Genomic DNA, 12,896 nt, shown 5'->3' with positions numbered 1-12,896 from the left:
CCGCACAACCAAAAATTCTAAGGTCGGACAAACTTGGTTCTCGTCCGGAGACCAGTTGCAATGGGGAGTATTCATGATCAGCAGTTGGTCTCAATCTAATCAGTGCAGCGGCATGCAAAATAGCATGGCCCCATGCAGAAGATGATAGTTTACATCTCATTAAAAGTGGTCTAGCGATTATTTGTAATCGTTTAATCAAAGATTCAGCTAAACCGCTTTGTGTGTGAACATGAGGTACTGAATGTTCAACATTGATCCCGATTGACATACAATAGTCATTAAACGCTTGAGATGTGAACTCTCCCGCATTATCCATTCGGATGTTTCTAATTTGATTGTCGGGGAAATTGGCTCTGAATTGTATGATTTGAGCTAAAAGTCGGGCAAATGCTACATTTCGAGTAGCTAAAAGGCTCACATGGGACCACCTTGAGGATGCGTCTATTAAGACCAAGAAATAGAGGAATGGTCCACACGGAGGATGAATAGGCCCACAAATATCCCCTTGGATTCTTTCTAAAAATGATGGGGTTTCATGTATCAATTTAGTTTGTGAGGGCCGAGTTATAAGTTTGCCCAGAGAGCATGCTGCACATGATAAGTCTTGTGGTAGCAAAACTTTTAAGTTTTTGAGAGGGTGCCCGGTTGCACTTTTGATTATTCGTCTCATCATTATGCTACCAGGGTGACCTAGACGGTCATGCCATATATTGAATGTATCTTTATCTAACAACTTTTGGTTACTCACCATGTATGATTCGATAGGATTGATATTAGTACAATATAACCCAGAGATAAGGCTTCTAATTGTTCAACAATTGTTTCTTTGCCATTTTTGTTTGAAGTAATTTGAAGATATTCAATATTATTTTCAGATTTTGTTTTTAGGTGGTAACCGTTTTTTCGAATATCTTTAAAGCTGAGTAAATTTCTTCTGGGTTTACTAGAATATAATGCATTATCAATAGTTAATTGGGTACCCGAAGATAATGTTATGTGTGCTCTGCCGGAGCCTTCTATAAGGTTACTGACACCAGCTATAGTACTAATCGGTGTCTCTGCCGGAGACAACTCAGATAAAATTTTCATATCTTTGAGAATAGTGTTAGTACTACCGCTATCTACCAGACATTCATCACCAACAATAGCTCTACTGGAGCTATTATACATATTTCTTCAGGAAACAAAAATAAAAATAAACAAAAGTTAATTCAAAGAAGTAAAATGAAACATTGCAAGAGTTTATAACAAATGCATTGATATGCCTCAATGAGGTGTTTAGGGGTGTGACATGTACGGGACCAATGATTTAACATCCCACATTTATAATAAATGTTGCTTTGGTTCCCGCTACTTTTCCCTTTCGAAGGTCGCCCCGTATTATGTCGACTCGATTCACCAACACTATTTTTTTATTTTTATTTTATTATATATATATATATATATATATATATATATATTAGTGTTCTGAGACTCTCGATGCCATGTATATTCCTGTCCTCGACCATGACCACGACCTCTGCTGGGGCCGCGGCCTCTACCTCTACCCCGTCCGCTTTGATAACTGGCCACATGCCCACATTCGCTTCAGGGAATGGGCTTGCACCGGCGGGTCGCGATTGATGGTTTTGCAGTAGGAGCTTGTTGTTTTGCTCCGCGACCAGAAGACATGATATCAATTCAGAATATTTGGTAAATTGACGTTCCCTGTATTGCTGCGACAGGAGCATATTTGAGGCATGGAACATTGAGAAAGTTTTTTTTTCAAGCATGTCTTCATGAGTAATTTTCTCACCACATAATTTTAACTCAGAGGTAATGCGGAACAAGGCAAAATTATACTCACTGACCGTCTTTAAATCCTGTAGTCGTAAATGAATCCATTTATAGCGGGCTTTGGGGAGTAAGACACTAAGACCAACTTCTGGTGGTCAAAACGTTCTTTGATGTTTGTCCATAATTCAAGGGGGTCCCCAACAGTTAGATATTCCCATTTTAGATCTTCGTGAAGATGATGGCGGAGGAATATCATAGCTTTCGCTTTATCTTGAGGTGAAGTTTGATTGCCATCTTGTATTGTTTTATTTCTTTAATGATTTTTAATGAAATTTATTAATATGATAATACACCACAACTATTATGTTCGCATTGAATTAGATTTAGAAACTATTTTCTTTACAAGGTCAAAATCTAGATTTATTTATTAAGTGTAAATATAAAGAAAATGTGTTCAAAGCTTTTAAATTTACTCTTCAATCAATACGACTTTGTTGTAGACCTACCACACAGCTTTAATATTGTGTGTCAGAGGAGGATTAGAAAAATATATGATCTCTCAATTCATCATGCTCTACCCAACCCTCTTTTATTCCACATGTTAACCAATTTTTTTTTTTTTTTTTTTCATATGGTACATGTTAAATCACCCAAGTGACCCAACAGTTATCTTTTCTATAGTGGGGTTTGCAGGTGAATATGCAAAACCATCTTGAAACCTTCGATGATACTCCATTTGATTCCTCAGTTATTCGATGATCGATCATCATTCGGTTACTATAAAAACCCTAATTTTCAGATCTCGAAGCGGTGGCATGTCGGTCATTCTCACCATGATCAAACCAGTGAAGAAAGCGACAAGATTTTCTGGCTTGGTTTGTCCACCGGAAAAGTGTTGACCGGTTATCTTTCCGGTAGCACTGCTGATGCTGCTCATGCTCTCTCCGATGTGGTAGTGATTAAAATGTTTGACACTTCGCTTGAAGAACCACCACAGAAACGATTGGAGGTTGAGGACAATCGCCGGAGAAAAGTTTTCAGGTCAGAAATTTTATGTATTATGGGTTGTTTAATGTGTTTTGTTCGGTTGCTTGGGGCGGCAGTGACCACCGGATTGATTGGATATCATAATAATAATAACAGTGTTGTGCAACAGTATGGAATAGGAATACATAACACAAATAGATTAAAACTCTCGCCTATTGATTACATTTATGATTATGCCAAAGGGAGGATGAGGATAAGGCAGAAAGTTTGTTAAGCATTGGAATTGGTACTTTGGTGTTGTATTCGGTTGAGCGGTTGGATTTGATTGATTCGTTGTATCGTTCGGTCTTGTCTGTTACAACAGTTGGTTATGGTGATAAGGAAAAACCCTAAATTTTAGTTCTAAAGTGCAGAAAAAGAATTCTTCGTCTAAAAAGAATCCTGATACATATATGTATACTGTAATAAAAATAAGAAGAATATGACGGTGTGTACCAGGATGCAATGAACCATAAATTCTTGTTGAATCTGTCTTGTTGAAGATTGCCAGAAATCCCAGTGGAGAGTCAAAGTGCTCATAACGTGATAAAAACCAAAGAGAAAATAGAGATAAACTGAATTCACAATTTCATTCTATTCAACATTACAATATATAGATAAACATAGCTGGAAACCCTAAAGCCCATAAGTAATGGGTTGGGCCTAAAATCTCTGGTTTATAACAAAAACTTCATGCTTTATCTATGTTATATTTTTGCAAGATCTCTTTTTTCATTTCCAGCGTCATTGTCAATTCTGCTCCGGTAAGGTGATCGACGTTCATGACAAGAAACGTCATCTCTGCAAGTTTTTCTTTTTGAGATGCCTTCTTGTCGCGAGTCGCTTGGATATTTTTCTTCACCTCCATCTTTTGTTGTTGGATGAAATTGAATGTGTCAATTTTCGTCCCAATTTCATCCAACTAGTCGGTGTATAACCCTTTACCCGAAGCCGAACTAGGGCCGAACCCAATGCCGAACCCGATCTACCTCTTTGAACCCGCTTTTTTTAAGTGTCTCTACCAGGTGAGCGGGAAGGAGAATCATCAAAATCATCCAAATTAAGATCAATCTCTTGATCACGAGCATCAGATTGAGCTTGGGACGAGGGTGTTCTTGCCGTTTTGGATGAGGTTGATTCGCTAGCAGTAGGGACTCTCGCCTATTTAGAAGCGTACCTACATACATTCCAACAATGCATGTACTTGAGCTCGTGCTTCTTGTTATCTCTGTATGATACCATGGCATTCTTGATAAAGTCGGCCTCGGTTTCACCACTCCTTGGCGAGTTCTTCGCCTTATGTAAACAATCTTTGAACGCTGTGACATGTGTATTTATGTCACTACACTTGGACGAGAGGCTATCATTTTCACGATAAACCTCCGTGCTGTTCATTTGTGTATGAAATGCTTTCTTTATGAAATCCCATTGGCGAGTTCTTCGCCTTATGTAAACAACCAATGAACGCGGTGACATGTGTATTTATGTCACTCCACTAGGACGAGAGGCTATCGTTTTCACGATAAACCTCCGTGCTGTTCATTTGCGTATGAAATGCTTTCTTTATGAAATCCTAAAAATCTTTGCGATGACATGAATTCCTTATTCCAATAAAAAATTTAGGCATTATAAAAAATTATAATAAAACTAAAAACAATAATATTGTTATATAAAAATACCATTAATCGGATTTTCCGATTCGTCGATATAACATCTTGTCAAAGTAGTTTCTTCTTGAGCCGTCCACTTAGTTTGTGTTTTTTGAAGGGCCGCTAATGCTTTCTCTTCATCTGTTTTTTTTGTGACTTCTTTTTTTTGCCGGTTTGGATGACGAACCACCAACGTCTTGCGGTTGTGCTTCGGGTACGGAATCGGGTTGGGAAAGGTTATTTGGAATGGATGAATCGTCGTATGGAAAGTTCGTGAATACACGGTTTCCTCTATACGACGCGAAACCGGCTAGATCGGGACACCGTGAGTATAGTAAACCGTGTTGATGGCCGCGTGTAAGGGGTATTTGGGTCAGGTTTGGTGGTTGACGGTTTTGTGGTGGGCTAGAGTTCGGGTTCTCTCGATAACCAAAGGAGTTGGTTGGGTCGAGGTTTCGGTTAAACGGATGCATTGTAGATGATTTAGTGGGTTGAATTTATAAAAAAAAAAAAATAGAGAGATAGAAGAAGGTGAAGTAGAGAAGTGGTAAAAAAAATGTAAAAAATGGGTGAGTATTTATAATGTTTAAAAAAGAAATAATTTTTTTTAATAAAGTAGTCGTTGGGCAACAGCTAGCCCAAACGGTCATCTCTCCCCACCCAATCTAAGCCAACCACCTCACCTCCCCCCGGCCCACGCTAGCGGGGCAACGCTGGCCCGGTGTGACAGAGTCGGCGTTGCTTGGCATCTCCCGCCCCAACTAACGGCCCACACCCCAAAGTCTTAGGGTGTAAGGGGTGGGTACAGTAAAAGTAACGGTGAACCCTTTTACCGTGCGGGGAAAATTGCCGCCAATGGTTTTTACCACGGGTGGTTGAGTGAAATCGGGGATTAATCACCGCTTGATTATTTGAACATTGGGAATGCCTTTTTGAACGTTTGTGACCGTTGGCTTTTATAAAAAAAATAAAAATAAAATAATAATAATAATAATTTTAATTTAATTCATAGTTTTACACTATATAAACCGAACAATTCATACCAAGTCACTATTTATCTCAAACAATTCATATCAAATTCTTCTTTCTCCAAAAACTAATCTCTACTCCTATTATCTAAAATGGCGGATGAAATACCATTGTTTTTTCCACACGATAGCAGTAACGACGAGTTAGCTTCATCCGACAGTAGTAATTTACCCCACCTATTGGTGGAATCCGACAAAGAGTAGTAATTTTATTTATTTTTAATTTAGTGTAATCCTTTTTTTTTTAATTTATTGTACTTTTATTTTGTTAAAAATGTGTTTTATTTGTTAAAAGATATTTAGTTATTAATGCTAATTTATAAAAAAAGAAAAAAATAGTTTACCTCTACCCAAAGAGGTGATCACCCCTTATGATTTTGACAAAAGAGGACTTATAGAAGGGAGTTGACATGACAGTAGATGATTGGGTGGGTGGAAAATTTTTCTCTTCTCGTGAGGTGACCACCCCTTACACCCTTATATGATAAAAGAGTATAAAGTATTTTAGAATTTTTATTTACAAAGGTGCTGTTTGTTTTTTCTGTAGAAAAAGGTCTGCAGTCTGCGGACCACATCTGCAAGCATCTGCAGGAGAAGAGGTGGACCAAATGTCTGCAGTCTGCAAGGAGAATATGGTTTGCTTTTTTTTATATAAAACCTCTTCTAGGTTTAAAACACACACACAACACACAGTATCTCTCTCTACTCTCTCTCTCTACTCTCTCTCTACAATCTGCACCACCGCCATCATCACCACCGCCACCACTTCACCACCATCGCCACCACTTCACCACCGCCATCATCACCACCACCACCACCGTCACCACCTCCGCCTTCACACCTCCACTTCTCCAGCGACCACCACTTCACCACCGCCACCACTTCACCACCGTCACTACCACCACCACTTCACCAACGCCACCACCGTCACCACTACACCACAACCACCACCGTCACCACTACACCACAGATCGATGATGATGATGATGCAGATCGATGATGATGATGATGATGATGTAACAGATCGATGATGATGATGTAACAGATCGATGACGATTTGGGGGTTTTGTTTCTGATCGATTTGGGGTGTTTTGTTTGCCATCGATTTAGGGTTTCAGAGGTGGAGGTCGATGGGTGTCGGCGGAGGTGGGGGTTTCGGAGGTGGAGGTGGTGGAGGTGGTGGCGGAGCAGGGGTGTCGGAGGTGGAGGTGGTGATGATGGTGTCGGAGCAGGGGTGTCGGAGGTGGAGGTGGTGGCGGAGCAGTGGTGTCGGAGGTGGAGGTGGTGGCGGAGCAGTGGTGTCGGAGGTGGAGGTGGTGGCGGAGTGGAGGTGGTGGCGGAGCAGTGGTGTCGGAGGTGCAGGTGGTGCCAAGAAGAGGTAAACGTCTGCGAGGAGAAGACTTGGGTCCATGTCTGCTCCGACAGTAGTAATTTACCCCACCTATTGGTGGAATCCGACAAAGAGTAGTAATATTATTTATTTTTAATTTAATGTAATCTTTTTTTTTAATTTATTGTACTTTTATTTTGTTAAAAATGTGTTTTATTTGTTAAAAGATATTTATTTATTAATGCTAATTTATAAAAAAAGAAAAAAAAATAGTTTACCTCTACCCAAAGAGGTGACCACCCCTTATGATTTTGACAAAAAAGGACTTATAGAAGGGAGTTGACATGACAGTAGATGATTGGGTGGGTGGAAAATTTTTCTCTTCTCGTGAGGTGACCACCCCTTACACCCTTATATGATAAAAGAGTAGAAAGTATTTTAGAATTTTTATTTACAAAGGTGCTGTTTGTTTTTTCTGTAGAAAAAGGTCTGCAGTCTGCGGACACATCTGCAAGCATCTGCAGGAGAAGAGGTGGACCAAATGTCTGCAGTCTGCAAGGAGAAGAGGGTTTGTTTTTTTTATATAAAACCTCTTCTAGGTTTAAAACACACACACAACACATAGTATCTCTCTCTACTCTCTCTCTACTCTCTCTCTACAATCTGCACCACCGCCATCATCACCACCGCCACCACTTCACCACCGCCATCATCACCACCACCGTCACCACCTCCGCCTTCACACCTCCACTTCTCCAGCGACCACCACTTCACCACCGCCACCACTTCACCAACGCCACCACCGTCACCATTACACCACAGCCACCACCGTCACCACTACACCACAGATCGATGATGATGATGATGATGATGATGATGCAGATCGATGATGATGATGATGATGTAACAGATCGATGATGATGATGTAACAGATCGATGACGATTTGGGGGTTTTGTTTCTGATCGATTTGGGGTGTTTTGTTTGCCATCGATTTAGGGTTTCGGAGGTGGAGGTCGATGGGTGTCGGCGGAGGTGGGGGTTTCGGAGGTGGAGGTGGAGGTGGTGGAGGTGGTGGCGGAGCAGGGGTGTCGGAGGTGGAGGTGGTGATGATGGTGTCGGAGCAGGGGTGTCGGAGGTGGAGGTGGTGGCGGAGCAGTGGTGTCGGAGGTGGAGGTGGTGGCGGAGTGGAGGTGGTGGCGGAGCAGTGGTGTCGGAGGTGCAGGTGGTGCCAAGAAGGGGTAAACGTCTGCGAGGAGAAGACTTGGGTCCATGTCTGCTCCAAGAAGAGGTCTCGCAGACCTTTTTTAATGAAACGTCTGCGAGAAAACAAACAAGTTGCAGACATCAAACGTCTGCGCGCGTCTGCGTCGCGCAGACATAAGTGGCCAGAAGTACTTCTGGCCAAAAAACAAACAGAACCAAAAAGTTGTTAAGGGACTTTTATAAGGGAAAAAAGGATGTTTTTTATGTGTAAAAAAGTTAAGTGACTTTTACGAGACAAAAAAGAAAATATGTTGGTTTTACGTGGAAAAAAGTGGATTGACTTTTATAAGAAAATAATTTATGGAGGTGGAAGCATTTCTTTCGGGTACCCTAAAACTCACCAATCTTACACCGCCACCTTGTTTCTACCCTTAATTACTCTGATACCATAGAATCACCGTCAGGCGTCAGCTTATTTCTACCCTCCATCCCCATAACATCACAAAATCTTTGTTTTTTTTTTAATAAAAACTAAATTAAACAATTAAACACAAAAACATACAAACTTTAATTTTAAATTAAAAAAACATCAAAATAGAAAAAAAATACATGAATAAAATTAAAATTAATACAAAAATAATAAATTAATACTTGTAAAACACAATGAAACTAATACAAGACTACAATTAAAATTAATATATTAATAATTATACATTTAAACACACAACTACATAAATAATAACAAAGAAGAAACAAGCAACGAGCAGACACGATTATATTTTTAATTGTTGTTTATACGTTGGTTGTGTCAGATTAAATTTTCATAACATGAAAATATTGTTAAGATACTATGCAAAAGGTCACATGGCCACGGTTAAATATTATATAATTTAATATTTATATAGGTAACGAAATGTTTCTTTCATTTCAATATATATATCAATACTGTTAAATATTATATAATTTACTTTGAGTAACCGGTGTAATACACAGGTATTTAAACTAGTGATACATAAATAAACATAGAATGTTAGCTGCCTAACCTATTTTGACCCTTTTCTAAGTTGCTTATTTTGACTCAACCTACGAATAAGTTGATTTGGGTTGACATCAGTACTAATATGGTACGAATACCAAGTTACCATATAGGTAAAATAAACATGAGTAAGAGGACTAGGGGTGGTTCACTAGTGATAGAATTTATCACTCACAAGCACCAATCAAGTTTTGCCATGTCATTGACCATTTTTCCATCACTCACAACCATTTTTACTAGGGGTGGTCATCACTCACCACCACACCCAACAATTTCCCCCCAACCAACAAATACCCTCACAAACCAAAATCATAACGCGTGAAGGAAATAACGGAAAATGGATTTCGTTATGATATAACGCGTTGAAGAAACGACCGGCGGTGGGATTTTATCAAGTTCCACGCGTTATGTTTCTCATCACGCGTTGAAGAAACAACCGCCCCGTCCCCTCTAATACAAATACCATATTACGAAATAAAACATAATATAAAAAAACTTATAAAGGTCTATATAAATCAGTTCCGGTACCCGATTCTACTCGTATCCGTACTCATACCAATATCGAAAGTACCAAATACCAAAAATCAATAAAACTGGGTACCGATACATGTACCGAATACCTAAAATTGGTACCAATGCAGGTATTTGGGGGGGGGGGGAGCCCATCCCCAACTCATACATAAAGTAATTTGTTCAAAGTGTTTTTGGCAAGTTACATTTTAAGGTAGTGTTCGTTTCACAGAATGGAATGTAATCTTAAGGGAATTGTAATGTTGATTTCACTCCTTATTTTGTTGGTTTCAACAAGAAAATGAATTGGAATTGAACAACAACATAAGGATGGTAATCTACATTCTAATTTCATTCCATTTTACAAAACAAACACACCTAAATTACAAATCAATTTTCAATTTCTATGCGAATTATCATTTCAATTCCATCACAATCCATGAAACGAACACTACCTAAGTGGTTGTTAACAAGGAGCAAGGGGGCGAGTCTAACAACTTTATGGTAGAAGTAAACTATGTTGACTCAAGTACACCTAGCCCATGAGCCACAAAAGATGCAACATGTGAACACTATGGATCAAGCTACAAGTCGAGACTGAGGAGTGTAAAAAAAGCCCAAGCAACTTAAGAAGTATATTACATTACATTACAAACTGAACTTATACCGTCAAGTTTTGACCAATAAAATATTAAACTTTCAATAATTAATAATTAAGATATATCTATAATCAATATATACTTTTTCATGTTATAAGGGATAGGGATTATCGAATAAGGGATAGTCGTAACCGCCAAGGCTGTTCATCTTATAAATCGAAGGAACCCTATCACTTACGAAATCACCACGTCTACACAATGTCGAAGCCCTCGCTGGTTACATCCAAGTCTTCTTCATACGGTATTATAGTGCCTTCTTCATACGGTATTATAGTGCGAAGAACAAGGACCTTCATAATCGTAGGATCAAGCGATCGGGTGGATACATTACTTGACATCACACCACTCCCTCCAGATGGAAGTCATGAAATAGTGCAGTTCAAGCGTTGCAATGAAACCGTGCCGTTTGATGATGGCCTCCCTTATCAAAAATTTCGCCTGATTTTCACATCGAATAACGGGTCCGTTGTCACTTCTAGATACTTGTCTTATAACGAAAGTGATCAAGTGTTGAATTATGTTGAGGATGAAAAGACTCATCAATCATCTTTGAAGGTGGCAAGGTTTGTATTGTGGTGTGACAACTTTCTTCGTAAAGGCTTACCAAAGGCTACAGAAGACGCTGTGAAGGTAAGGAGATTAGCTAAAGACGACGAAGATGGAGAGATTTGTGTAATTTGTCGCGATAAATACCAAGCCGATCATACGATCGGAACACTAGCATGCAAACATAGTTACCATGAGGAATGCATCAGAAAATGGTTGGATGAGAAGAAACATTGTCCGATGTGTAGGATTCCTGTTTTCCATTATTATTTTTAACTTTTTTATTTATTCTCGTTTAACATTAGAGGTGCTAGTGAGGATTCTTAGATTATTCTGATTGATTTATAATCAGTTGCCCCTTTTTTTTTTTTTTTATTTCTAGTTGATTGTGAGATAAACTTGAATTAGAGATCTTTACTGATGGCTATTTGATTTTACTTTTTTGTTGTCCATTGTTAAAGAATGGTTGAATTTTTAAGTAGGCATTAGTAGAAGGGCTAACCGGACCCGGCTGGCTCAAGCCCGAACCGACACGAGGCCCATGCATTACGGATCCCTTTTTGTGTGGAATCTCTCTCTTTAATTTGTTCTATCTTGCAATCAGAGATCCAAGACTCCAGCAATTGTTCTATTTACTGTTCTAGTAGAATTATATGACTATAAACTGGATTGTAAGGTGATGAAACATCAAACTGCTACCTGATGACGGGGGTAACCCAAATCTCAATAAATGGACCAAAGCACAAAACAGCTTGAAAGGTTAAAAGGTAAAAGGGGTTCAAAACCAAGCAGCTGTGGTGAAAAGCAAAAGGAACGAGTGCAGTGATCAGTCACATCACTAGTAACTTGTAAAACTCTCCCACATCACTAGTAACTTGTAAAACTCTCCCTCAGCTGCAAAAGAGACATGTGCAAGGGAGACATTATTTTACCCGCAGCTCCGAAGCCTTTAACCCCCAAACGGGCAAGTCCCCCACTGCAACCTTGGATCATCAGTCAAAGGTTTCCTTTGATAGCATATGCCTTCCCTATAAAGGGCAGACCTTGTCTTCAATATGCACATTCCAGATCAGTGAAGATTACTCTTAATCTCTGATCTTCTCGTTCTCTCTCGAGAACTTGCTTCATGCTTGTTCTCTTCTTCACTTCAAATACTACAGCTTCACTTACATCAACATTCTGGATTGAATCACCTTCAATCCAGGACCAAAAGTGAACAACAACAAGGTGATCCAACTCACGTGTTGCAAACGTGGGAGGACCCCAGGACCTTCGTTAGGCAAACAGAAACCCTTGAAGCCTTTTATCTAACTAATCTGCCCGTTATCTTTGGTCTTGTATTTGTTGTAGCAACAAGTTGGCGCCCACCGTGGGGCTACGCCGCTTACTTTCCAAGAAGACCAGTAGTGTAGCTCCATCTCAACCATGTCAGAAAGTGAATCCCCCCGAGAAGTAAACCAGGTATCTCGTACCTTGGCACCTACTGCCAGCCCGTTATCGCCGGTTGTATCTACTCCGTTCTCCACCCCTGGGGATACCTTGGCACCTACTGCCAGCCCGGTATCGCCGGTTATGCAAACACTCGTAGGGTCCGCCAGGATATGGTTCAATGACCTACCCGACAAAAGCATTCGGACCTTTGAAGACCTGAGTAAAGGTTTCCTGGCCAATTTTTCACAACAAAGGAGATATGTCAAAGACGCAACGGTTATCTTCCAAATCAAACAAAGGGACGACGAAAGAATTCATTGAAAGGTACAAAAAAGAAGGTCTCACCTACGTGGGTGCTGACGAAAAAATGAGGGTGGCAGGATTTATGAACGCCATCACCTCCAAGTACCTCACAAGAGACTTTAACAAGAGCCTACCCAAGACTCTTGAAGAAGCCCTTGAAAGGGCCAAGGCTCATATACGAGGGGAGGAAGCAGTTGATATCAAGGAACAAAGGAAACGGGCACCGAGTTGGCGAAGCAACAGCTCAATACTGAGGAAGTCAAGCACAGCTTCCGACCTCCCAGACCTTTGCCCAAAAGTAAGAGGAATGAAAACTCCACTCAATACTGTGAGTTTCACGAGGAAAAAGGCCATCACACGAATGATTGCTTTCAGCTTAAAAGGAGAATCGAAGAGGC

General features: G+C 39.9%; 1 protein-coding gene across 1 annotated transcript; it reads left to right on the top strand.

Moving 5' to 3' along the window:
• The first annotated feature begins 2,245 nt into the window (after positions 1 to 2,245).
• On the top strand, positions 2,246 to 11,116 carry LOC110941572. Its single transcript, XM_022183213.2, has 2 exons — positions 2,246 to 2,817; positions 10,317 to 11,116. The coding sequence occupies exons 1-2, from the start codon at positions 2,501 to 2,503 to the stop codon at positions 11,038 to 11,040; spliced, it is 1,041 nt and encodes a 346-aa protein (XP_022038905.1). The 5' UTR covers positions 2,246 to 2,500; the 3' UTR covers positions 11,041 to 11,116.
• The last annotated feature ends 1,780 nt before the right edge of the window (positions 11,117 to 12,896 follow it).

This window comes from Helianthus annuus, chromosome 5, assembly GCF_002127325.2.
Source record: "Helianthus annuus cultivar XRQ/B chromosome 5, HanXRQr2.0-SUNRISE, whole genome shotgun sequence".
In the NCBI taxonomy this organism is placed as follows: domain Eukaryota; kingdom Viridiplantae; phylum Streptophyta; class Magnoliopsida; order Asterales; family Asteraceae; genus Helianthus; species Helianthus annuus.
The sequence above is the reverse complement of the archived record's forward strand: the minus strand, read 5'-3'. Positions and strand labels throughout refer to the sequence as shown.